The 25,107-nt window shown below is 42.3% G+C and overlaps 2 protein-coding genes across 6 annotated transcripts in view; one reads left to right on the top strand and one right to left on the bottom strand.

Moving 5' to 3' along the window:
* The window catches only part of NAA35 (N-alpha-acetyltransferase 35, NatC auxiliary subunit), a 96,626-nt gene extending 94,830 nt beyond the window's left edge, over positions 1–1,796 (top strand). For all 4 annotated transcript variants that reach the window (XM_030294487.2, XM_030294489.2, XM_030294490.1 and 1 more), the window contains exons 22-23: positions 306–386; positions 1,132–1,796. In XM_030294487.2, coding sequence (XP_030150347.1) covers positions 306–386; positions 1,132–1,191 — 141 coding nt within the window. In that variant the 3' untranslated portion in view covers positions 1,192–1,796. The remainder of the gene's footprint in view (positions 1–305; positions 387–1,131) is intronic.
* Positions 1,797–2,718: 922 nt separating this feature from the next.
* Positions 2,719–25,107, bottom strand: part of GOLM1 (golgi membrane protein 1) — a 57,591-nt gene continuing 35,202 nt past the window's right edge. For both annotated transcript variants that reach the window (XM_030294493.2, XM_030294492.2), the window contains exons 6-10: positions 18,936–19,065; positions 14,156–14,315; positions 13,184–13,465; positions 11,550–11,663; positions 2,719–4,925 (exon numbers count right to left, since the gene is read on the bottom strand). In XM_030294493.2, the coding sequence (XP_030150353.1) occupies positions 4,849–4,925; positions 11,550–11,663; positions 13,184–13,465; positions 14,156–14,315; positions 18,936–19,065 (763 nt within the window). In that variant the 3' untranslated portion in view covers positions 2,719–4,848. The remainder of the gene's footprint in view (positions 4,926–11,549; positions 11,664–13,183; positions 13,466–14,155; positions 14,316–18,935; positions 19,066–25,107) is intronic.

The following is a 25,107-nucleotide window of genomic DNA, read 5'->3' on the forward strand; positions in this document are numbered from 1 at the left end:
ACCTGGCAGAGGTGGGATTTATAGCAGACAAACTGCACAGTCTGGGCCACACCAAGTGCCCTGCTGCCACCTCTGCAGCCTGACATTCTTCAGGTTCAATGAGAGGGAGACCTAGGGGCCCTTCTAGGCTGTCAGGGCTGACCAAACTAGAGCCCTGTGGAAAAGTATGTCTGTCCATGTTGCTCAATTGCCTTTGTTTAGTAAAGCAAAAATAATAAAAATTTTTAAAAATCTAAAATGTAAAGACATAAAATGACATAAAATGAATTTTATGTTTTGATAGCTTAATGTTGCTCATTGTTTAGGTCAATAGAATTTTAAAGGTTGCCAAACCCAACTTTGTGGTCATGAAGTTATTGGCAGGAGGACACAAAAAAGAATCTAAGGTAAGTACATTGTGGGGAAAATAAATGGGTGTTAAATTATTGTAAAACCTTTTTTAAGTAAGATGCATAAATATTATTACAAAAAGAATTAAAACATTCAAAAAAGAGGTTCATCGGCAGAAAATAACCTGAGTGTACCATTTTGCTTTGAAACGGAGAGATTTTATGGACTTGGCTTCTAAAATCTGCCTTTCCATTCCTCTCCCTCCCTGTGTAAATTACCAAATGACTTGGAGTAAAACAAAATGTGTGAAAACAAATTTATGGAAAAAAGGTAAAGACTTTGTTGAATGGCTTAAGAGATGGTAAATTCTTTAAACTTCTCTTGCTGGTGGTGTTACACCATCAGTGTCGTATCAACATGTGGTGTGCTGCTGACCATTTGCCCATTACATGTACCTGTTTATTCCCCGAGCTGCTTCCTGTCTGGCTTCCTTTTCTTCCTGTCTGGCTTCCTTATCTTCTGCCTTGCTTTATTAGATACATCTCATTGCTTGGTACTCTGTTGACCCAGGAACTAAAAAACGCGCTCTCTTTCCCGTAATTTAAGTCCATTTTCCTTTAAGTGTTCTTTCATAAACCCAGAGATAAGCTAGTTTTCCTTCCAGTTTAGTTTCTAACTTGTCATTAAACCAGTTTTGTATCTCTTGTGCTGTCTTACCTCTAAAATCTGGAGAAACTCTAAAAAATTGTACTGTCTGAATATTTGTAAATACATTAGTTTACTTTCCGCCTTTCTTTACAGGTTCCTCCTGAATTTGATTTCTCTGCTCACAAATATTTTCCTGTTGTGAAACTTGTTTGAGAGACTGAAAGGGTCATAAAGGGGTAGAATCTACTTTCAGATTCTAAGAGGATCCATCCGTCAGTCTTACCACGTAACGTGAAGTGAAATGGATTTCTTAGATAACAACCTATTATAAGAAATACTTTTAATTTGACAGCCTCATACGACGTGAATGAAAACTGCTGTTTTAAAGTGGTTTGTTATGTTCCATGGATGAAACTGGTCTTACTGAATGCATCGATGAACGTTCTATGGTTTTATTACAGATTTAATCATAAATCATTTTTTATGAATGAGTGAAAATAGTGTTTGTAAAGGTTAATAAATTTCTTGACAAAAAAATGCACCGCTGGAAATTAGAAACAACAGCACTTTGTTGATGCATGTTAAGAATTGAAGGTGTTTACACTTAAAGTCATTCAAACAGATTATTCAAAAGTTTCAAAACAAGGGATTTAGCAAACACTTGTATGGGGTTTTGGCAAAATACATTTAAAGGGAATGGCGGGTGGGGGGGGGGCTCTAGACTATATAGGGAGACCAAATTACATGGGGATTGTGATTTTGTGTGTCATGATGTCTTAAATTATATACCTGTAAGAATATAGAGGTTTTTAAAAACATCCCTTAACTGTCCTTTTGGCACTTTTAAAACATTATGCGTAATGTTGGCTAGTGACATTTTTAAAAGGTAGGAATGTATAGATTATGTGTAGGGTTAGGTTTAAATGTGGCATACTCCTTTTTGGTTACTACTAAATACTCAGTTTAACCTGTGAAATATTTTCAAGTGGGGATCTTTCCAGGATCTGCTGGCTTGGAAAACAGACTTCAGTCCACCTGTACCTGCAGACCCATCACTAGAGACCCCACCCTTCCTTCGCTGCACATCCATCTTCCTTTCTCATGCTATCAGGGATTTTTATTCTACTTTAGATGGTGTAATTTGTCTCAACTAGTGAGGGCCTTGGTTTACAAAACTCATTGTATGAAATTTATACATAATTTAAAGATGTCAAGTCCTTTAACTTTCCCAGAGATGTGTTTCACAGGCACACCAACGATGAAGCATTTTACTTTAGCTTTTTAAGTGCATATGAGAATACCAACTTTGAGTAAGCTTTCAATGTATACATTATCAGAATTTTATAAGCCATTTTCTAAGGGACAGCTTAGTACACTTTGTACTGCTTTCTGAGAAATAACACATACCATTATTTACACAAGCCATTTCCCCAACTCAGACACTAATGAACATTTTCAAAGCCTAAGCTGACAATGTGAAAAAATATATAACCCAGTTAATGGAATCTTCTTGTGTTTTTTCTAAAATTCACTTCAGAGACCAGCATTAGAAGTTGAGTGTCCTATAAATTGTCGATTATTTGTAATTAATAATCTCTTAGTGGGAGTAGACTGATCCCTTGGACCTTAAAGAACCTTGAATTTGTACCTCAGGTTCCACTGTGAATGGATAACCAGATACTACCAGTTTAAACAATCCTGCTAGTTATTGGTCTAGTTATAGAATGACAGCACACAGACTTAACAGGGATTGGTTTATTTCTCAAATTCCATCACATGAAAGTACATTATGTGCAGTGCTTACACTTCAGGAAATCTGATTGAGTCTTGCGTAGGGAATCTGCAGTCCCATCTGTAGAAAAAAGATGAATCCTCACACTCCTGTCTACACGCCATTTTGAGTATAGAGGAAGGTGTGAATTTAAAAGTTCGCACCTATTAAAAATGGGAATAGCTGATTTAATTTTGGCTGAAACCAAAAAAACCGAAGTGTAGGGGATTTGAGATCTACTTGCTTATTACACAGGTTTTTGTTTAAAATAAAACCACAACACATCTATGAATCGTTGCCTTGCAATAGGTGCCTGCATGATCTCAAGGTAAGCCAGGGGTAATAAAGCACGACTGTCTGGAGAAACAGCTCACAGGACACCCCTCCTGAACAAATGGCCTTTGGAGCCTCAGCACATGAAGATGGAATCAGTGTGGTTATTTTTTTTTTATTTATATTCACGTCCCAGCTCAGTCCATAAAAGGTTTAATAAGGCAAATCACCACCCTTAATCCAGTTTGCAAGCTGATTCTTCAAGGACCCAGTAGGGCATGAAGGGAAAACAAAGCAATTGGACTAACAGTCCTTTATTTCTCAGAACTCTATGCACACTGATTAAACGTGAAATGAAGAGACTTTATTAATTATTGAAAAAGCAAAACAGCCCTAAGGCTAAGACACAAAGGGAAGTTGGACAAGGACTTAGATAAAACCTTACAAAGCTGTGTTTAACACCCTTCTTTGCCTTTTCCAGGTGGAAGAGTTTAATCTTAGTGTTTAACAAGATATCCTACGTGAGTAACATTCACATTGGAGATCTTAACCTGAATGCAAACCAGGTCCTGCCTTCAGGGCCTGCCAGGAGTCCAGACCAGCTGAGGGGCCAGTGTCCAGCTTGCCAGCTGTCTGGCCTGCAGGGCTCTAACTTCTCTGGGCCCCCATTTCCTAATAAGCATCACCACCCACTTGCCCTTTAGAGGGCCTGAGAGTCACACTTGTGTCATTCATAAGTGGCAAGAGCCTATTTACCAGAAATACTGAGAAGAAGCTCAATGTGAATTAGGATTAGTCCTTTTCACATTAACATTGATTTTTAAATCACTTTTTAAAATAGTCATCTACTACGAGCCAAACATATAGACTGCCAAAAACAACTTGCGTTTCTCCGGCCTTTCTAAACTTTCCATCTGTGTAACAACTGTATATACCCTTAAGCGTCAGCTTCCTGTCCTCCTGTAGTGAACGGGCAGTCTGTCCACAGCAAACATGCCACCGTGTGCCTTGCTGCCCTCCATGCTCTGCCACAGCCCCAGGATCAGCTCTGCTGCTGCCCCTGTAGTGGCAAAAGTCAGTGGCTGTTGGTAATACGGACTTCTTAGAGACAATTTTGCTTTGCCCACACATAACTAAGCAAAGTAAGAACACAAATGTTCAAATTATAAGTCACTTAGAAGCATTTTTGTACATTAATGACAAAGGTTATACAAGTGGTCTTAAAAATTTCTCACAAAATGTCTCTGTCTACAGACTTGTTTAAAACTGTTGGTAGTGATGTTTGCGTTAACAGTTTTGTGCTCTAGGCCACAGAATGAACCAGAAGTGAGCGCATGACAACATAAACCAGTAATCATTCATTGCTGATCGGGGAGAACAGAAATACCAGGCTGGTACCTGCTGCTCAGCACAGCATGTGATGGGGACACCAGAGGTACCAGAGAAGAATGCCCAGGTGTGGTGGGTCGTCTTGGTGTCAGAAGACAGACTCTTCCTACAGGCTCTGATTGTTTTCAGCAAAGTTACATTCCAGAAGAAGTGCCACTGTCACCATACTTGCAGGAAACCTTGGGTTCTATTTTTGGTGTTGATCTTCTCTTACCTATCAGCTGACAAACTGACACCATGGTACACACTTCAAAAATACCCCCCAAAAACCACCTAATAGACCATCATTTTCCTACATAAAATACATATTAAAACTCCACAACAATCATCTTTAGATGTGTATTTTACTTAGTACATTTCACAGTATTCAACCCCTCATAGATATTTTGTAGTGATCTCTGTTCAATCCTGACATCAAGTACAGGATTCCAATCGATTCAGAGTGTGTGATTCCTCTTTTCACGCTGATCAAGTAAATTTATCATGTCTCCTTTCTGATTTTCAGCATTAAGAACTAAAAAAGAAGAAAAAAAACCACACATAATATTCTGATATTAAAACATTTAGGAAAACCAGCCAGGCAGGCTGCATTTGACCCAAGTGTCCAGAAATTGCCTCATCAAGAAGACAGCATCTCCCATGGCAATATCATGGGGCACTGCATTCCCAATCAAGGACAGCAGAGCAAAGAGGCTACAGGTCTGGCCACAAAGGTGCCATGAAATAAAGCCATCAAATAAAAACTCCCTATTTAAAATAGTGAAATAATGCCCCCATTGCCCTCTAAAATGGACATTACAAAATGTACTAACATTTTTTGATATCACAACTCTTGTGTGTTGCTCACATCCCTTTTGTGAAACTGACAGGGAGCCCGACGCAGGCACTGCAGTGCATGTACCGCCACCCCCCCACCCCCCGTCAGCTCTACTGCAAAGTCTTCCCTTTACGGAGCCGAAGCCCAAAGCCTCCCTGTAGCTCGACTGTCCTTGCTCTATCCCCTGACACACAAAGGACAGGAAAAGACCTCACAAAATCTAAAACCACCATGCTGACTTACAACTACTACATATTAAATGGTGATTTGCTTAAATGAATTAAATGGCTGCCTTGAATTAATAACTGTCTTTTAAAGTTCTCTATTCAGAGTGCCTGTGTGGCTCAGTTAAGCATCTGACTTCAGCTCAGGTCATGATCTCACAGTTCCTGAGTTCAAGCCCCACGTCGGGCTCTATGCTGACAGCTCGGAGTCTGGAGCCTGTTTTGGATTCTGTGTCTGTGTCTCTCTCTGACCCTCCCCCATTCTCTCTCTCTCTCAAAAATAAAACATTTAAAAAAACTTTTTTAAATAAAAATCAAAAAGTTCTCAAAGCTGGAAGGAATGCCTTTTTCTAACCTCCCTGGAGTCAGCAGGGTCTGAAAACTATTTTAATGATATGATGGTGATAATTCTTCAACTTAAAAGAGCTGACAGAGCATTTTTCTCTGCCTCTGTCCTCGCTTTGTTGGAGCACCTGAGTGTAGGGGATGAAAGCCCAAAGCTTCACTGCAAAGCCAGACATTTAGGACACTACTGATTTAAAAGGATGGTGAAAGAGGTGTAAGGCAGTAACCACACCAGAAAAGGTGTGCAATCCTCCAAGGACTGAGGTGCAACCAATGATAAGGAACAGAAAAATTGGCTTTGTATTTGCTTAAAATTCTGACTTGCTAATATGTTCATGTTCTGCATTAAATCGCCTACACAGTCTGAAAATAACTTAAAAATCAAGTTAGGATTCCCATTTCTAGAACCCTCAATTCTACCAACTATAGTCACTGGCATGCTGGATGAAATATGAAAAGATATTTTAAAGAAGCACTGTTGAATCAAACCCAAATTGGGGGACTTTCTACCAAATAACTCGCTACAACACTTCAAAAACTATCAACGTCGTAAATGATGAAGACAAATGGTTTGGGGTTAAAGGACCCAAGGAGGTATGACAATAAATGCAGTGTTTAATCCTGGATTTAGATCTTGGACCAGAAAAGTGGTATTAGTTGGACACTTCACTACATCAGAATAATAGCATTGTGTCAATATTAATGTCTTCATTATAAGATGTTAACATTTGGGAAACCTGGGTGAAGGGTATATACTATTTTAAATTATTTTTAAATTAAAAAGTTAAATTTTAAGATACTAAAATGCATCGTCTATAATAAAAAAAAAGGAATAAATAAAAGGGAATCTGGGGCAGCTGGGTGGCTCAGTCAGTTAAGCATTCACCTCGATTTCAGCTCAGGTTGTGATCTCATGGTCATGAGATGGAGCTCCGCCTAGGACTCCATGCTGAGTGTGGAGCCTACTTGGGATTCTCCCTCTCTGTGCCCCTCTCTCACTCTCTCTCAACATAAATAAACGTTAAAAAAAGAAGAAGGAATCTATGAGGCCAAAAATGAAGTAAAAGTTAGAACTCCTAAAGGTAATAAGCATCAAAGCTACACCTGCCCTGAGGACTTCTGAAACCTGAAGACTCCGGGCTTCTCCCTTCATAGCATCAAAAGATGCAGAGGAACAAAACATAAAGATGAGGACTGCACTCAAGGCAGCAAGTCCAGAAGCAGACCCGTATATAAAACTGAAACTCCCAAATGCTCATGTCCTTCGTTTAAAGGTAATGGAAAAGTGGTGCAGTGAAAATGGGCAACAAGAAAACCTAAGTGGTTAGAATACGGGACTTCTTAATCGAGACGACCATGCAAGTGTATAATTTGAACTCAATTTTCCTATGTGAAACAAAAAAATCCGAAGAGAATTTACTGAAGTGGTAGTGAGTCTGTAACCCTCCTTGAGACTAATAGAGGTGAATGATCTCTAGTGCAATACTACTCTAACTCAGTCCCCTGAGACTTCCTACAGATAAAGTTCCCAGGAAACTAGCTCACAGTTAAAAAGCACAAAACACAAGGAAACAAGCTATCATGAGGACAATCTGCAGAAACAAAAGAAATACCCACAAGGTTTTCAGACACTGCAATTGGAAAACATGGTATAGAAAACTTGGGAGATTATATTTATATATATTTTTTAATGTTTGTTTATTTTTGAGAGAGAGCATGAGTGGGGGAGGGGCAGAGAGAGGAGACACAGAAATCTGAAGCAGGCTCTAAGCTGTCAGCACAGAGCCCGACACAGGGCTTGAACTCAACTGCAAGATCATGACCTGAGCTGAAGTTGAATGCTTAACTGACTGAGCCACCCAGGTGCCCCAAAACTCAGATATATTTAAAGAAATAAAAGATGTTTGAAAATAGGAGCAAGGAATAAGAATACTTAGAAATGAAAGCAAAGCATGAATTAAAGAACAGAGAAGGCATAGCTGAAGGAAAAATTGGTGAACTAGAAGGAAAAATTGGTGAACTCAATGATTTCTGAGGAAATCATTCTGAATGCAGGGTAGAGAGGCAGAAATGGGTAACAGGAGGGGCGCCTGGGTGGCTCAGTCAGTTAAGTGTCTGACTTCAGCTGAGGTCATGATCTCACAGTTCATGAGTTTGAGCCCCGCATCAGGCTCTGTGCTGACAGCTCAGAGCCTGAAGCCTGCTTCACATTCTGTGTCTCCTTCTCTCTCTGCCCCTCCCCTACTCACGCTCTCTGACTCTCTCAAAAATAAACAAACATTAAATAAATTTAAAGAAAAAGAAATGGGTAATATGAAAAAGGGGGTAAGAGACAGGAAAAGAATGGTAAGGTCTTTTTTTTTTTTAATATGATAGATTTTTTTTTTTTAGGTTTATTTATTTTGAGAGAGGGTAGGGGAGGGGCAGAGGGACAGAAAGAAAATCCTAAGCAGGCTCCACACTATCAGCACCAAGCCTGACGCAGGGTTCAATCTCATGATCTTTGAGATCATGACCTGAGCCAAAATCCAAGAGCTGGACACTTAACTAACTGAGCCACCCAGTTGCCCCAGGATCTAACATTTCTGACCTGAGTTAAAGAAGGAAAATGGGAAGAAGTATTATTCAAAGAGATCTTGACTGAGATTTTCCAGAAGGACTAGCTGTTACACTTAGAACATGGTGGTACAGTGTGAGTAAGCCGAGAAACCAATGGAACAAAAAGACCAAAAAGCAGATCTGAGTACAAATGGAAATCTATTTGGTAAAGGTAGTGCCTCAAATCACTAGCCTTGAGATGGTGTTGGGCCAAATGAACGGCTCTTCGGACAAAGAAAATTGAACCCAAACTTGTGCCACATACTTGAATACATTTGATGTTAATCAAATGAATCGGAGATCTAAATGTAAAATATAAAACCAGATGATCCTGGAAAGACAGTGGCAACAGTGACACAGTTTTTGAATCTCTGGGTCCCCACATGAAGCCACTACATTAAAAAACTCAAAAACCACAGACATTCACAGCAAGAGTAGATGACAAGGAATCCTGCAGACCCCAAAACACAGGCAGAGACAAACAGCAGCAGACAGTGTCTAGAAAAAAAATGGGAGCAATGGAGCACCTGATGGACCTGAGAAGAGGAGAAAAGAACCCCAAACAGGCAACACATTTACACCAGAAAGTACTGGGCCAATGTACAAACTGCAGCTTGAAGCAAGAGGGTTTCTGCCACCCCCACAGCAGGTGACCACAAAGTGGCCATGGCAAAGACGAGGGGGCTGGGGGAGGCTGAGCCCCACAAACTTCTGAAACTCATCTGCTGGGGCTCCTTCCCACATAGAGCCCCACAAGCAAAAAAAAAAAAAAAAAGAAAAGAAAACTCAGAGAGCTGAGTGTGAAGGAGAGCAGAGGCTGAGTAGGTAAAAGCAGATAAAAGTGGGGAAGGTCCCACTAGTCAAAGAAGATGGGACAACTTGAACTTCAAAAAGATTAATAAATACAACTGAATGAAACCCATCAAAATAGGTTTAAATCCATTAAGTTTGTATATTTAAAATCATCACCTTCAAAGGATAACAGGAAAAATAATTCGTTATTGTGAAAATTGATAAATAAAAAGAAGCATTTATCCTACGTTCTATGCCTAAAACCACTGACTTGCCTATTTATAAAAATATCCCAATCAACCAATGAAATAGAAATGGTTCAATTAGAACACCACCACCAAAGAATTAAGGAAGGCACTGAACATCAACTGATCCTTCCATCACAAAACAAAGACATTACTTGCCTCCTGATGAAAGAACATACCACCGCCTACCATGTTACCACAGGCTGGAACTCAAACAAAGTCTTATCAAGCCTCTGGATATCAGCTGCCAATTTATAGGAAACAGAGCAGAAATAAGAACATACTAAGTTGTACTATGAATATATAACCAGCACTGTATAGACTGTGGAAAACTCCAGGGCAAATGGAGGAAAGGAATGGAAGGGGAAGCTGTAAACTGAGAGAGACTTAAAGATGTATCAATTCTAAGAAAATGGGAAAAACTAAATTACGGTGTTCAGGGAGACCCACTTGAGCAATAAACCCATAAAGCAACTCAAGAAAACGCTTACTAGATGTGGGGAATAAGTTTAAGAATTCTCGGAGTTTGCACCAATGGGTTAACAAAGCTTAGGGCGGAAAGCTGCCACAGGACGAAAGCGCTCATCGTAGAACAAAGCACAGAGCGGAAAGCCACTTCCACAGAAAGAAAGTGTCTGTTCGAAAACAGGTAGAGGCGGAAAGCCACGGCAGCAGGGCAGAAGTGCCCAGGGTTAGTCATTAAGTAAAACAAAGCACAGGGTGCAAAGCTGCCACAGGGTGAAAATGCCCAGAGCTAATTAGTGAGAAAAATACCTTGTTGACCCTGAGGTAGCATGCCCTGTCTTAGCCCCTAGAAAAGCTAAGATAAACAGACATAGCACCTGGTGCCTGCCATAAACAGCCATCTGCTCAGCACTGGGATTTTGTTTTGTATTGACCCAAATCCCTAACACCACATATCTCTCACCCGAGTTAATGATCACTGTTTCATTGTCTCTTTCTGCACGTACATCATGTTTGTCAGCCTTCTGATCCTAACAAAAACAGAGCAAGGACCCTTTCTCAGGGTTCTTGTTTCCTCCCGGACATTAGCCTCTCTCGTATTCAATTCCACTCTCTTGTGGGACAAGAGAGAACTCCAGACTCAAAGTCTGCGATGACTAGAAAGATCAAGATAGGGGATAAGTCTAGGGGATGGGGAGAAGGGGGAGGGGAGGACATAAAAGATTTTAAAAGTCATATGACAGACACTATATAAAACCAAAAATCAAACTGGGAATAAGTATTTGCAACTGACATCATGGATAAAGGGCAATCTCCCTAGCATATAAAAGAACTCTTAAAAACTAAGAAAGGAAACACCAAGAATCTGACAGAAAAATGAATTTTAAAAAAGGGAACCAAGGAAGCACAGGACACTAAAACAAGAGTATGTGGCCGGAGGGATCCTTCAAGAACAGGAGGTAATAGATGTGAGGGGTGACAGGGTCAAGAAAGCCACCAGTAGACAGGGTTTCCAATGGATGCTAAAGCCACACCATTTCAAAGCATCCCCCTTGAGTGACAAAGGGAAGATGGACCTTCGCGATGTCGAGACCTGGCAGGCAGTGCTGTCAACAAACCAGTATGTGCCTCCCGGTGTGCAATAAGAAGGGTACATACATACAGCTACAAGATGTCCAACCGGAATCCAATCACAAGCCAATGGACAAATCCAGAATCTGATACATCCCATTGCCCTGCATCCTTTAAAAATTCAAATAACACAAAGTGCCACTATAAAAAGCTGCTTGGAAGTACTGTGCAGACAGTGAGGCCTTTTGACTGTTGCTACAGAGTGATCAAGTGGTGACCTAGCCATTCTGTCAGGAAACCCCTAGAAGTCACGAAGACAAATGCTCCAGCTGATACCCGAGGGCTTCGGCCCCCTGAACACGCAGATTTTCTGAAAGGTCTTCATCTTGGGCTTCTCTGCCATCCCCTCCCTCCACTGCACGATGTTTAAAGGCTTCTGAAGAAAAGAAAGTCTCCTTCAAATGATGGATTACTTACAACAGTAATGTTGGGACACATTGTTTAGTCACTGCCAAAGTGAAGGACCACAAGGGGAAATGCAAGGCGAACCTCCCCACCCCCACCTGCACTATACTTCTTACCATTCAGATTTCTGTCATTCCCTGCAAGGGCTGCCTGCTTGTCTGTTTCCGATTCTGCCTCATTTTCGTCGATGTTGTAGTCCTCCTCTCCTCCCAGCTTCTGCTGGTTTCTCCCTGCAAACAAGCACAGGCACAGAGCACACAACCCACATCATTTCTCTCTCGAGGCCATAGGGGCACCCGAGCCCAGGAACTGGGGTTTTCCAGGTGACAGCTTAATGATCTGGTCTTTCTGCGACCTCTCGGGAGGCAGGGAGGACTTGTGTGCCTGCTGCCCGAACAAACAGCAGGTGCGAGGTCTCTACTTATGTTCTGTCCAATTAAACTCTGAGTCCATATAAACCATGGCCCTCAACAATACTCAGGGCTGGAACTGAGGAACCTAATGAATTAAACCCATATTCCAGTTTTCTGAAGAGACAATCCACTCAAGGTTAAAGGAAGGCACCACTGTTGCTGGAAACAACAGGTTTCTAGTTAATGACGGCACCTCCACAGAAGGGCTGGTGACTATGACAGAAGGAAATAGAGCAGCTACTGGGAGTCCAAGAATGGCTTTTTCCATCCTGCCTACACAATTCAACTATTCATCACTTAAGTCAGCCCCACAGAGAACAACCAGAAAAGATCAGGACGAAATGTGTTCGAGAGACACGTTCATAGGGTTTCACGTGAATGTCTCATATACACATATTGATAGACTTCACTCTGGTATGTTTCCCTCTGCTCACTGCCTGACATGGAAGTGAAGCACATGCCTTTGGCCCCTGCCATTTTCTTGTACAATCAGGTCACTACAAATGCCCCAGGACGACGTGTATCCTGCAGGCCCTGCGGGACCTCGAACCAATCTTCAGCTGTTATGCTCCACGGCCAGTCTGAAACCTGAGTGCCACTGGGTCGGCTCCCTGACTTTCCTTTTCTTTTTAATTCTTCAACTGCACCCTCGTGAGAGCACATTCCTCAGAAAGAGAAACGTGAATACAAATTAGATCGATAGAACTAAGGTAATTTTCACAAACAAGCACATTCCCCACTCCTGTTAGTTTAGTGGGTCATCCCACTGACAGGTATCTTCTCTTCCTAAGTGTTCCTGGCTCGGTGGGGAGTGAAGTCTTCCACACTACTTTTAGGGACCCAAGTACACCCCAGGATACTGTGCTGATCTCCATTTCCCACGGTTTCGTGTGCCTTTAAAGAAAAGTCAACCAAACCAGAGACAGAGGAGTCACGTGTCACTTTGCTGCAATGCTCACATCGGCACGAAACCCCCTCTACCCAGTCATCCCTCCCTCCCCAAGGCACCGGTGGCAACACCACACCACGTGAGGCTGCGGAAGACGCAGGCCAGGCGTGTGGTCCAGCGTGGGCTACGTTCACAAGGCACCTAGCACCCATGTCAGGCCTTCCCCTGAGACGCGCCCCCCCCCCCGCCCCCCCACCGACTCCCTGTGAACCTGCAACTGGTGCGAGCACACAGCTCTTCCCTCCAGCCTCCCACTCGGTAAGACACCCAAGGAATGAGACCAGCGGATGGCAAACTGCTGTTTGGGAAGCTTCCTAGGGGCCCCTCCAGTGTCAGGGGATGGTTGGTGGAAAGGAGTCTGCGGACTCCCACAGAGCAGCTCACGCACCTTCCTCATCAGCGTCCTGCTCCTCCTCCTGCCCGTCGGGGACGACCAGCTGGTCCCGCTCTAGGTCCTCGGTGTCCTGGTTCTCTGGGCTCTCCAGCAAGGCTGCTGGCACCCGCGGGGTGTGACCCACCGCCTCCGCTTCCCCAGTGCCTCTTCCGCCTGCAGGCCTGTCTTCATCGGCCGCCTGCTCTGGGCCCGGCGGTGCTGGCGGCAGTCCCGGCCCGTCCCTCCGAAGAGCCTCCTCACCGACGGCCTGAATCTCCTGAATCTCGTTGGTCTCCTCTGTGCACAGAACACCGTTCACTTCAACCTCACCAGCATTTACTTTCATTGGAACAAAAACACAACCCCTCATACCACTCAGTTTCTGGAGCCTTCCCAGGGCTGTGGCTAGGGGAGCAACTGGGTCATTTACACTCTGTGACTCCGTAAAGACTCCAGGTGCCACTCAACCTGCAGCTCATCTTCAGACCCATGAGGAAGAGAGAAGTGCTTCAGGGAAAAAATTTGGACTCAGTTATCCTGATTACAGGGACAACCAACAAACTGAGGTTATCTGATGGCAATAACGGAGACAAGTACTTGGGAGTGGGCTGTGCCGGCCCCCACGGAGTCATTCCACAGGGACACAGCAACCCCTGGTTCCCAGTGACAGCTGCCCAGAACTCAGCCATCTCCCTGTAATCCCACAGTCCCGCTGATGTCCTCAATAAAACATGGCCTGGGCCTCTCTTTACACAGCTGCCAAAGAACAAGGCACTTGGTTTACAGGGACGAGAGGTAAGAGAGGGAGGCGCCAATTCCAGGTGCCCACAGAGACTGTCACCTTCCTCCTGCAGCCCAAACCCAGCTCACCAACTGCCTCCAGCAGGGACACTCTGTCCTGAGGCCCCGTGCACAAATATTGGACACGAGCTGTCATCACATGGCTTTGCAGAGGGCTTCCGTGTATAATTACTAAGCTTCACTCACCTTTCTCACCTCGTCTCCTCAAATCCAAAGCCCCCTCAGAACTGGGGGCTGGTGTCTGGGGCTCGCCATCGCTGGGCATGTTTCCTTTCACTGGTGGCACCTCTGCCTGGGGCAGGTCGACTTCCTGTGGCCTGGGCTGAGGCTCGTCGGGGGCTCGGAGCTGAAACAGGAGCACAGGACGGCCAGGGGGCTCCGTGACCTTAACCTCACAACAATCCCAAGCAAGGAGTGGATGTCCTTCTGACAGTCAACACACTGAAACCTTGAGAAATGCTATGATATACACCGATCGTGCTCTACCAGCTGGCATAAATCCAAGCTCTGAGGTTAAGATCTCCCAGAAAGTATTTTCAATACTGTATTAACAAGTAGGCAGAAGATCAACAAGGACAAGGAAGACCCGAACACTATAAACCAACCACACCAGAATGACTTCTATAGAACACTGGCCTGACAAGAGCAAACCACATTCTTCAAATGCACATGGAACATTCTCAGGGAGAAACATACTTAGGCAACGAAACAATCCTCAACAAATTTGAAATGATCGGAGAACATGCTTTGTATGATGTCAATCACAATGGAATGCAATTATCAACGACGATAAAATTAGAGAAATTCACAAATATGTAGAAATGAGACAACACACTCCTGAATAACCAGTGGATCAAAGAAAAAACAATAAATGCAAATAAGAGAGAAAAATGAAAACAAATACATAACATACCACACTTAAGGGACGCTGCTAAAGCAGTGCTTGGAGAGAAATTTACAGGCCTATATTAAGGAAAAAAAAATAGAAAGATCTCAAAACAGTAATCTAATCTTCTACCTTAAAATACTGGAAAAAGAAGAGCAAACTAAACCTAAAACAAGGAAGGACATAATAAAGGTCAGAGCAGGAATTAAGAAATATAGAATAGAAAAACAACAGAAAACATGCATGAAATCAAAGTGAATTCTTTGAAAAGAACAAAATTGACAAGCCTTTAGCTAGATTAAACAAGAAAAAAACTCAAATTACTAAAATCAAAAATAAAATAAATGCAAATAAAATATTAGACCTTACACAAAAATATTAGAAAGGAACACTGTGAACAACTGCATGTCAACTTTGAGGACTTAGATGACATCAGACAAGTTCCTAGAACAATACAAACTACTGAAACTGACTCAAGAAGTAGGAAATGTGAGTGGACTTACAACAAGACATTGAATTAGTAATTTTAAAATGTCCTCCAAAGAAAAGCCCAAGCCCAGATGACTTCACTAGTGAATTCTAGCAAACATTTAAAGTATCAATACCAGCTCTTCACAAACTCCTCCAAAAAATGAGAGAAAGGAATACTCCCCAACTCATTCTATGAAACAAATATTACCTGATGCCAAAACCAAAGACAAGAAAACTACAGACCAATATCTCTTAAGAATACAGACACCAAAATCCTTAACAAAATACTGGCAAAATCAAATCTAGCAACATATAAAAGGATTATATACCATGACCAAGTGGGATAAATCCCATGAATGTAAGGTTAAACATACAAAAATCATTCAGTGTAATATATCAACATAAAGGACAAAAGAACACATGATCATCTTAATAGATGCAAAAAAAAAAAATTTGACAAAAATCCAATGCCTCTTCTGGATAAAAACACTCAACAAATTAAGAACAGAAGGGAACTTATTCAGCTTGATAAACTCCATCTATGAAAACACACAGCTAACATCAGACTTAATGATAAAAACCAAATGGTTTCTCTCCATGATAAAGAACAGGGATGTCTGCCCTTCCACCTCTGTTTAGCACTGCCCTAGCCAGGGCAACTAGGCAATAAAAAGAAATAAAAGGCATGCAGACTGGGAAGGAAAATGTACAACTATCTCTCTTTTTTGGTGACATAATATTGTACACAGAAAATCCAAAGGAATCACACACCAACAAATAATATTAGAATAAAGAAGTTCAGCAAGGCTGCAATACGATATATATATACCAATATAGAACAGTGAATTGTATTCCTATACACTAGCAATGAGTAAGACAATAAAATTTAAACAATTCTATTTATGATAGCATAAAAGATACAAATAAACTGAACAAAAAAAGTGCAAGACTTCTGTAAACTACAAAACATTGTTTGAAAGAGATTTTTACACTTGATCTTAGCCAAAAGGTTGAGAAGCAATGTTTGAAAGAGATTTTTAAAGGACTTAATTAAATGGAAAGACATCCCACATTCATAGAACAAAAGATGTCCTTTGTTGTTAAGATGGCAATACTTCCAAGCTGATCTACAGAGTCACTGTAATCTCAGTCAAAATCTCATCCAACTTTGTTGAAGAAATTGACAAGCAGATCCTAAAATTCATATGGAAAGTCAACCAACAAAGAGGAGTCAAAATAGTCTTTAAAAAGAACAATGTTGGATGATTCATCACTTCCTGACTTCAAAGCTTACTACAAAGCTACAGTAATCATGGTGGTATGGTATTGACATAGGGGACAAACAGACCAATGGAACAGAACTGAGAGTCCACAAATAAACCCTCATATTTACAGTAAATTGATTCTCAACAAAGGTGCCATGGCAATTTGGTGGAAGAAAGAATTGTTTTTTCAAAAAAGGTGCCAAGAGACAACTGGATATTGACACGCAAAAGAATAAATTTGGACCCCTACCTCACACCATATACATAAAATTAACTCAAAATGGATCACAGGACTAAATGTAGGAGCTAAGAACTATAAAACTCTTAGAAGACATTATAAATCTTCATGACCTTGGGATAGGAAGCAACAGAATAACAAACTGGACTTTGTCAAAACTAAAAACTTTTATATTTCAATGAACATCATGAAGAAAGTGAAAAAATAACTCATATAACGGGAAAAAATATTTGCAAGTCATATAGCTGATATCTCTCTCTATATACATATATATGTGTGTGTGCATATATATATATATATATATATATATGCATACGTGTGTGTATGTATATACATACATAAAGAACTCCTACAACTCAATTATAAAAGAACTCAATCAGAGGCATCTGGATGGCTCAGTCAGTTGAGCATCCGACTTCAGCTCATGTCATGATCTCATGGTTTGTGAGTTCGAGTCCCACATTGGGCTAGCTGCTATCAGCACAGAGCCCACTTCAGATCCTCTGTTCCCCTCTCTCCCTGCCTCTCTCCTGCTTGGTGTCTGTCTGTCTCTCTCTCAATAATAATAATAATAATAATAATAATAATAATAAAACATTAAAAAAAAACTCAATTAAAAAATGGGCAAAGGATGGGGCGCCTGGGTGGCGCAGTCGGTTAAGCGTCCGACTTCAGCCAGGTCACGATCTCGTGGTCCGTGAGTTCGAGCCCCGCGTCAGGCTCTGGGCTGATGGCTCAGAGCCTGGAGCCTGTTTCCGATTCTGTGTCTCCCTCTCTCTCTGCCCCTCCCCCGTTCATGCTCTGTCTCTCTCTGTCCCAAAAAATAAATAAACGTTGAAAAAAAAAAAAATGGGCAAAGGATCTGAATAGACATTTCTCCAAGAAAGATATACAAATGGCCAATAAAACACAAGAAAAGATGCTCAATGTTAGTTATTATGGAAATGCAAATACAAACCACAATGAGATAGGACTCCACACCCGCAGGGATGGCTATAATGACAACAACAGATAATAACCAGAGTTGGCAAGGATGTGGAGAAATCGGAACCCTCAAATTGCTGGTGAAAATGTAAAAGAGTGTGATTGTTTTTTGAAAACAGTCTGGCAGTTTCTCATTAAACACTGAGTTACCATATGACCCAGCAATTCCACTCCTGGGTATATACCTAAGAGAAATGAAAACTTAGGTCCACACAAAAATGTCTACATGAATGTTCACAGCAGCATTATTCATAATAAGCCAAAAACTAGAAATAACCCAAATCCCCATCAATTGACAAATGAATCAACAAAGCGTGGTGCACACACACGATATTATTCAGCCATAAACAGGAATGAAGTATTCATACATGCAAACACATGGACGAACCTTGAAAGCATTATGCTAAGTGAAAGGATGTAGACACAAATGGCCACATATTATATGATTCTACTGACATGAAATGTCCATATAAGGCAAATCTATAGAAACAGAAAGTAGGTAGATTAATGGTTTTCTAGGGATGAGATGGGAGAGCTAACAATTATGGGTTTATTTGGGGGTAATGAAAATGTTCTAAAATTTACTGTAATGGTTGCACAACTTTTGAATATACTAAAAACCAATGAATTGTGACTGTTACATGGGTGAATGTATGGAATGAAAATTACCTCTCAATAAAACGGTTATATTTAAAACTAACAAGCGAAGATTTCCTGAAGGCTTCGAGCAGCAGCTTCGTGGGCCAAACTTCACGCACCCTGCCAACATGGGCTCCCGGCCCCCCTACTGACCAGCTGGCACAGAGGCCACAGTATTTAACCATCTCCATGAGCCTCAGGGCCTTCAAAACAGAACAACAGCAACTCTCTCCCAGGGTGGCTGTGGAGTCACCCTGGTAAAGTCACCCTGGTAAAGCCCTGAGCACGGGGTCGGGTCAGAGCCTGGCATACCCGGTCAGAGTCCCAGCGTCCAGAGACAAGGCTGGTATGTCTCAGGGAACCAAACCTACCAGGGACGGCAAAGGTAAGAGCAAATCAGACAGCAGATAAGGGAAGTGAATGTCTGAACTGAGGGGAGGAAAGCCTTCTGGAAATTCTGGACAGAACAAAAACGAGGATTACCTGCTGGCCTTGGTCCTTTTTTTCATTCAGGTCCCTGGAAGCGACAGCTTCATTTCCCTTTTTGGTGACTTCTTCTATTCGCTCCTCACACTGCTCCTTCACCTCTTTCATCTGATTGATGCACTGGCTCCTTTGGTGAAAGAAAGCAAAAAAAAAAAAAAAAAAAGACAAATATTTAGGGATGTGTCTATACACCAAGTGTTTCCTGCCATGACCATGGAATCCACTGTGTCAATAAGAGACAGAGCTCATCGTTTTCCTGCTTCCAGCTCTGTATCTCAAGAGCATACGTAAGGCAGGGCAACATGTGTGTTTCACTTATTAAGTGGCAAGAAAACTAGTTGACTGAAACTCACTAAAAATTTGTCACACTGTTCTAAAACAAGTGAATTTTATTGGTTAGAAAAAAAAGTATTTTAAAAAATACAATCTGTGTTGTGGCGCCTGGGTGGCTCAGCTGGTTGAGTGTCTGACTCTTGATTTCAGTTCAAGTCATGATCCCAGGGTTGTGGAATCAAGTCCTACATTGGGCTTCATGTTGAGTGTGGGGCCTACTTGGGATATTCTCATTCTCTCTCTCTCTCTGCCCCTCTCCCTGACTCATGCTTTCTCTAAAATAAGTTAAAATTAAAAATATATATACAACCTGAGATATAGTAAGAAATACATACATTTGGTCTTGTCCCCAGCTATTAGCTCAGAGCACCTAAAAGTCCTTAATTTCCTGAGTAATAGGAGAGTCTTCTGTTAGTCAAAGGGAGTGTCTCTGGACCAGACCTCAGATTGTGCTAATTCGCTGGCTCATGAAGCCTTAGGATGGGGGCTGGTGGCCAGAGGAAACAATCCCATGATTATAGGGTTGGACTTTCAGCCCCACCCCCATCCTCCAGGGAATGGGGAAAGTAGAGATGGAGTTCAACCATGCGACCAATGATTTAATCAATTGTGCCTATGTAATAAAACCTCCAACAAAATCTCTGGGTGATGAGGCTTGGCAAGCTTCCCAGCTGGTGAACATACCAATATACTAGAAAGGTAGCACCGAATTCCACTAGGAAAGGAGCTGTCTCCCCCACAAATGCCCTAAAACCAAGTCTCTACCATATAACTTGTTCCTGAGTTACGTCCTTTATAATAAAACTGCAGTTGTACGTACAGCACATGCTTGAGGAGTTCTGTGAATCATTCTAGAGAATCATCAACCCTGAGCAGTACAGGAAGCAGAGTTCAGGTGGCCTGGGGACACTCAGAACTTGTGGGTGTCATGTGAAGAGGGGAGAGTCTTGGGACCAGAGCCCGTTGTAACCTGTGGGGTTTGTGCTAACTCTGGACAGTGTCAAAATCCAACTGGACTTCTGCTTCCGGAAAGATGGAATAGATGTATTTTTCCCTAGTCCTCCCATTAAGCACAACTAAAAACCCTGGGCATTGTATTTAAAACAAACATAAGAGGACTGAACAGTAGAGAGAAGAAGGCAGACTGGCCAGGGACCTCGGATCCACAGAACACCATGGTGGTGTCACTGGAGAGCACGTGGGAAGCCTGTGTTTCCACCCACACCTGACAGGAACGCATCCTCTCCCCATGGGGTGATGTCAGAGGGTGTCCGTGAAGAGTCCAAGCCTTCTTGTGTGAGTCCCAGGCAGCAGGAAGAAACGAAGAGGAAAGGGAAAGGAGAGGAGGGTGTGGTGGACTGTCCTCATCTTCAGAAGCCTTCCTACAGTCCCACGCTACCACTACCTTTCCCCACTGGCCAGAATGTAGTCACTGGGCCATACTTAACTGAAAGGAGGGTTAAGAATGCAGAATTACATTGGGGGATAAAAAATAACAGATTTAGAGAAGCAATGGCCAGTCTTTTCCATAGGCAGTTCCAAAAATATTTTGAGCCACAAAATATTAATGATTGCATTCAGTCCCAAGTTGAGAACATATTCAATTATATACTATTATATTAACTTAAAAGGGTTAGAATTGGAGACACCGGCATGAATTCATGCTTGGTTTAATATGAATACAGCTGGAAACATACAGAAACATTTATCAATGTCTGCATATAACCCAGGTTAGTACACACACACACAGGTCTCTCTACTCTGTAGCTGACAGGGCCCAGAAACACCACCACCCCAGCAGCAACAAACACACCCAGTCCCCAGATCTTGGCTTCTTAGCACCACTCTCCAACTAAAAAGCAACCAGGAGCTCCTCACAGAAATGGTTGATTGAGTGATTCTAGGATACACAGAAGATGAGTCTGGAGCATCTTCTGGTGCCAGAATGTCACGGAGTGCTCAAAAAGGGGGCGGGGCACACTGCTGGGAGTATGATCAAAACTGGAACAATGTGAGCAAAAAATAAATAAAATAGTAGTGGATTATAACCCAAGGTATAAAATAGATATTCCTAAATCCACGCTGATATAAATAATTAGATATGTAAGAAGAAGGGCCAGATCTCCTGTGCAGGAAAATTTCAAATAGCTTATGTAGACACCCTGCCCTTAGGGGAAATGGAGCGTAACACCCCAATCTTCAAGTGTAGGCTATGCACACTGACTTCCTAAGACGGCAGCACAGAGGGCGAAGTAACAAGTTTACGGTGAAGAAGCCTGATAGACCCCACCACGGTAAGGTAAAGATTAACAAGAGTGACAAGCCCTATGGACAGTAAGTCCCCTTGATACCAGGCTGATGGAAGCAGCACTTTACTTCGGTGGCCTTCCCCTGGAAATGTGTTGCCCCAGTTTAACCATGAGAAAAACACCAGATAAAGCCCAACTGGAAATTGTTCTACAAAATACCTGACCAGTATTCCTATCAATATTATAAAAAGTAAGTCTGAGAAACTGTCATAGGCAAGAGGACTCTAAGGAAACATGGTGAATAAATGTTAATGGGGGATCCTGGAAAAGAAAAAGGACATCAGGGATAAACTGAGGAAACGCGGATGAAGTATGAACCTTAGTTAATAATAATGTATCCACACTGGCTAATTAATTGTGACAAGTACACCACATCCATGTAGGAGTGTTAACAATACAGAAAATGGCTCTGCGGTTTACAGGAACTCTCTGTGGCAACGATGTAAGCCTAAAACTGTTCCAAAATTGAAGATTTATTTTTAAAAAATAAAAATAAAAATGAACTGAGCTGGAGGACACCCACCCAGCTGGTGTCAGAGAGTTGTTGTTGGAACATATAATCTAATTCAGACTGAGCCCCTATTTAGCTAAGACATTCTGAAGCATCACAGTTAGCTTTCTGCATAGGATTTATTTTCAGAGTAACTTGTGTGTCAGGGTTGAAAAGTGATGGGAGAATTACCCACTTGTACAAATAAGGAAGCTGGGAGGTGATCTGAAAGTCTGACACTGACCAGAGCCAGAGGACAGAAAGTGACAAGACTGAACCCAGAAGGGACTTGGGGTTTCCTGGCTCTGTGCCAGACCTCTATGACACGGCCACCTCTTCTGAGTCACAGGCCTTTCGGAGCCAGGTATGGGTGCACTTAGCCTGGAACTCCTGTAATGTGCCCTTCAGTTCAAAGGACTGAGTGGCTCTCAATGACCCACAGGGAGAGAAGGGCATCAACGAAAGCCAGACTTCCTGACCTTGGACAGCTTACAGAACAAGAGAAGCCTTGTTGAAAAATTCATTTAAATAAAATTCTTACAAACACACGAGTCCCCGGTGGTAGACCAGTAGCTTCAACACAGAGAACAAAAAGAGATATCTCTGTCCTCAAAGTACTAACCATTCCAATTCACTGTTATCAGACGTTATCCCAGAAGCAAGTGAACAGGTGCACAGCCATTCCTGAGCCTTTAAAAACCTACCAATGGGAAACAATGTACTGTTTTCACCTGCTCTCAGCCCTGCCAAAATCAAGTACAAAGAGCCTCTCTCTCCCAGCCTTGTGGATGAAGGTCAGCTTTCCACATTCCAGCTCAACAGCATTAAGGGAACAACCTCAGATTGAAGCTCCAAGTCGCAGGTCATATGGACTGTGACAGTGTTACTTCCTGAAGGCCTCGGGTAAGCTTGCTCTTCCACGCATGTGGTGAACATTCAGTCATTAACTAGAGCTAAGAGGAGAGACACACAGGACTTGACCACCAGTGATTATTGTTAACGGGTGGAGTCGCTGTAAATGGAATGTACACGGTACAGGGATCTATCAAGGCAGGTCACCCGATCATCCAGGGCACTGATCATCCGACTGGTGCTGTTGCATTCCAGCAGTAGCTTTTGCAAACTATTTCCTCATGGCGTGGAGATGAGATCACAAGCAGTTCATGTGAGAAAGCAACCCTAAGTGCCCTAGGGAGAGAGCCTGCAAAGCAGTGTGTGGATCAATACAGTGATCGCTTAGTGATGTCTGCCACAGGTGCAGGCGTGAGAAGTGGGGATGCGGGCCGCCTCTGATCCTAAAGAAAGAATATTAACTTGTGCATCAGGAACCCTGGCCTTGCTGTCGGCTTTTTCACTGCCAGGACTGCCTTCTATAAAAGGTTTAGGCCAGACAGGGTGTCTTCACAGGGGGTGAAGGTATGCTTCAGGTGTCCCACGAACTGAATGCACAACTTTGAATATATGGCTCACAAGGTGCCCGTAACTTTTTATCAGATTCTCAGAATGGGTCTGTATTTCAAAGAAATTAAGAGTAACTCATTCTAGCTTCCAGCATTCCACAAACGTCATCCCCACGAAACCTGCTGTATCTGGGACAAGGCTCTGGGCACAACCACTGCAATATATGAGGTCAGCTAGAAAGAGCTGCAATCTAGCTTCCGAACTCCTAAGAGAAAAAAAGTGAGGCCAGCACACACAGCCATTGTGCTCACTGTCTGCTCCTCCATGGGGAGCAGAGCTGCCCTCCCCGTTCCCCGGGCCTGGCTGATTTCTGATTTCCGGCTGGGCCAACCTCATCTGGGTCAACATTTATCAAGTGAGGCCATTAATGGCTTATCCTATTTCAATCAATGGATGGAAAATGTGCATTAGGGTATCTTTTAAGGATGAATAATAAGACTGGGGCAGTCTTCACTTCTGTCTGAATGCATCTTGTTGATTACTAGCCTAACTCAGGGTTTCTCTGCTGAGCACTACTAGTGTTTGGGGCCAGAAAAAAGATGCTGTTGTGGGGCCCGCCCTGTGCATCATAGGATGCTCAGCATCAGGTCCTTGGACATTGCCAAAGGTCTCCTGGGAGCAGAATCACCATCTAAAATTAAGAACCACTGGCCTAGCTGAGTAAGTTTCCATACGTGTATTTTTTAATGTGTATTTATTTTCAGAGAGGGAGAAAGAGAAAGAGAGAGAGAGAGAGAGAGAGAATCTCAAGCAGGCTTTGCACCATCAGCACAAAGCCCAATTCAGGGCTCAATCCCATGAACCATGAGATTGTGACCTGAGCGGAAATCGAGAGTCAGATGCTTAACTGACTGAGCCACCCAGGCAACCCATATGCATATTTTCGAATTATGTTTCCTTTGTATTGACTGTTGGTGCAGGTCCTCTGAATATGTATGTAGTTGGGGCTTCCTGGTTGTAGTTTAGTTGGTTTTAGTTTAGTTTAGTTGGTTTTAAAGTGATCAGGAAAAAATTGCTTTGGAGGGGGGGGACAATCTTTCGGAAGGACTTCAGAATCCTAAAGAGCGCAGCGGTGTGAAGAACCTTATTCAGAAGGCAACTTGGCAATTTATAAAACACTAAACCTACAGGTGAGTCCTTTTTAGAAGGAAATAATCCAAAATAATAATTTTTTAAAGTTATACGTATTGATGTCAAGCTTGTTATAACAACCAAAACTTAGAAGTAACCTAAATATCCAAACAGGCAAATCGTGAATTAAATTTGGTGCCCCCACATCATAGAATATTAACCAGCCATTTTTAACGATACAACATTTTGGAGCAGTACAGACTTTTATTTATACCTAATGCAAGTAAGTGGAAAAAATGATTTTAAAATGCTACTGGTGACTACAATTACGTGAAAAATTTGTATGACCTCGAACACGGACTAGGGAGAAGTCAGCAAATGGAAGAGAGGACCAGGCTCCTAGGTGGCTGGTTGCCTGTGAATCCCAGACCCCCTGTACTGGAATTATTCTGCCTTTATGGGGAAAAAATACACAGACTACAACTTACTCTCCAGTCTCTAAGTT

This window comes from Lynx canadensis, chromosome D4 (genome assembly GCF_007474595.2).
Source record: "Lynx canadensis isolate LIC74 chromosome D4, mLynCan4.pri.v2, whole genome shotgun sequence".
In the NCBI taxonomy this organism is placed as follows: domain Eukaryota; kingdom Metazoa; phylum Chordata; class Mammalia; order Carnivora; family Felidae; genus Lynx; species Lynx canadensis.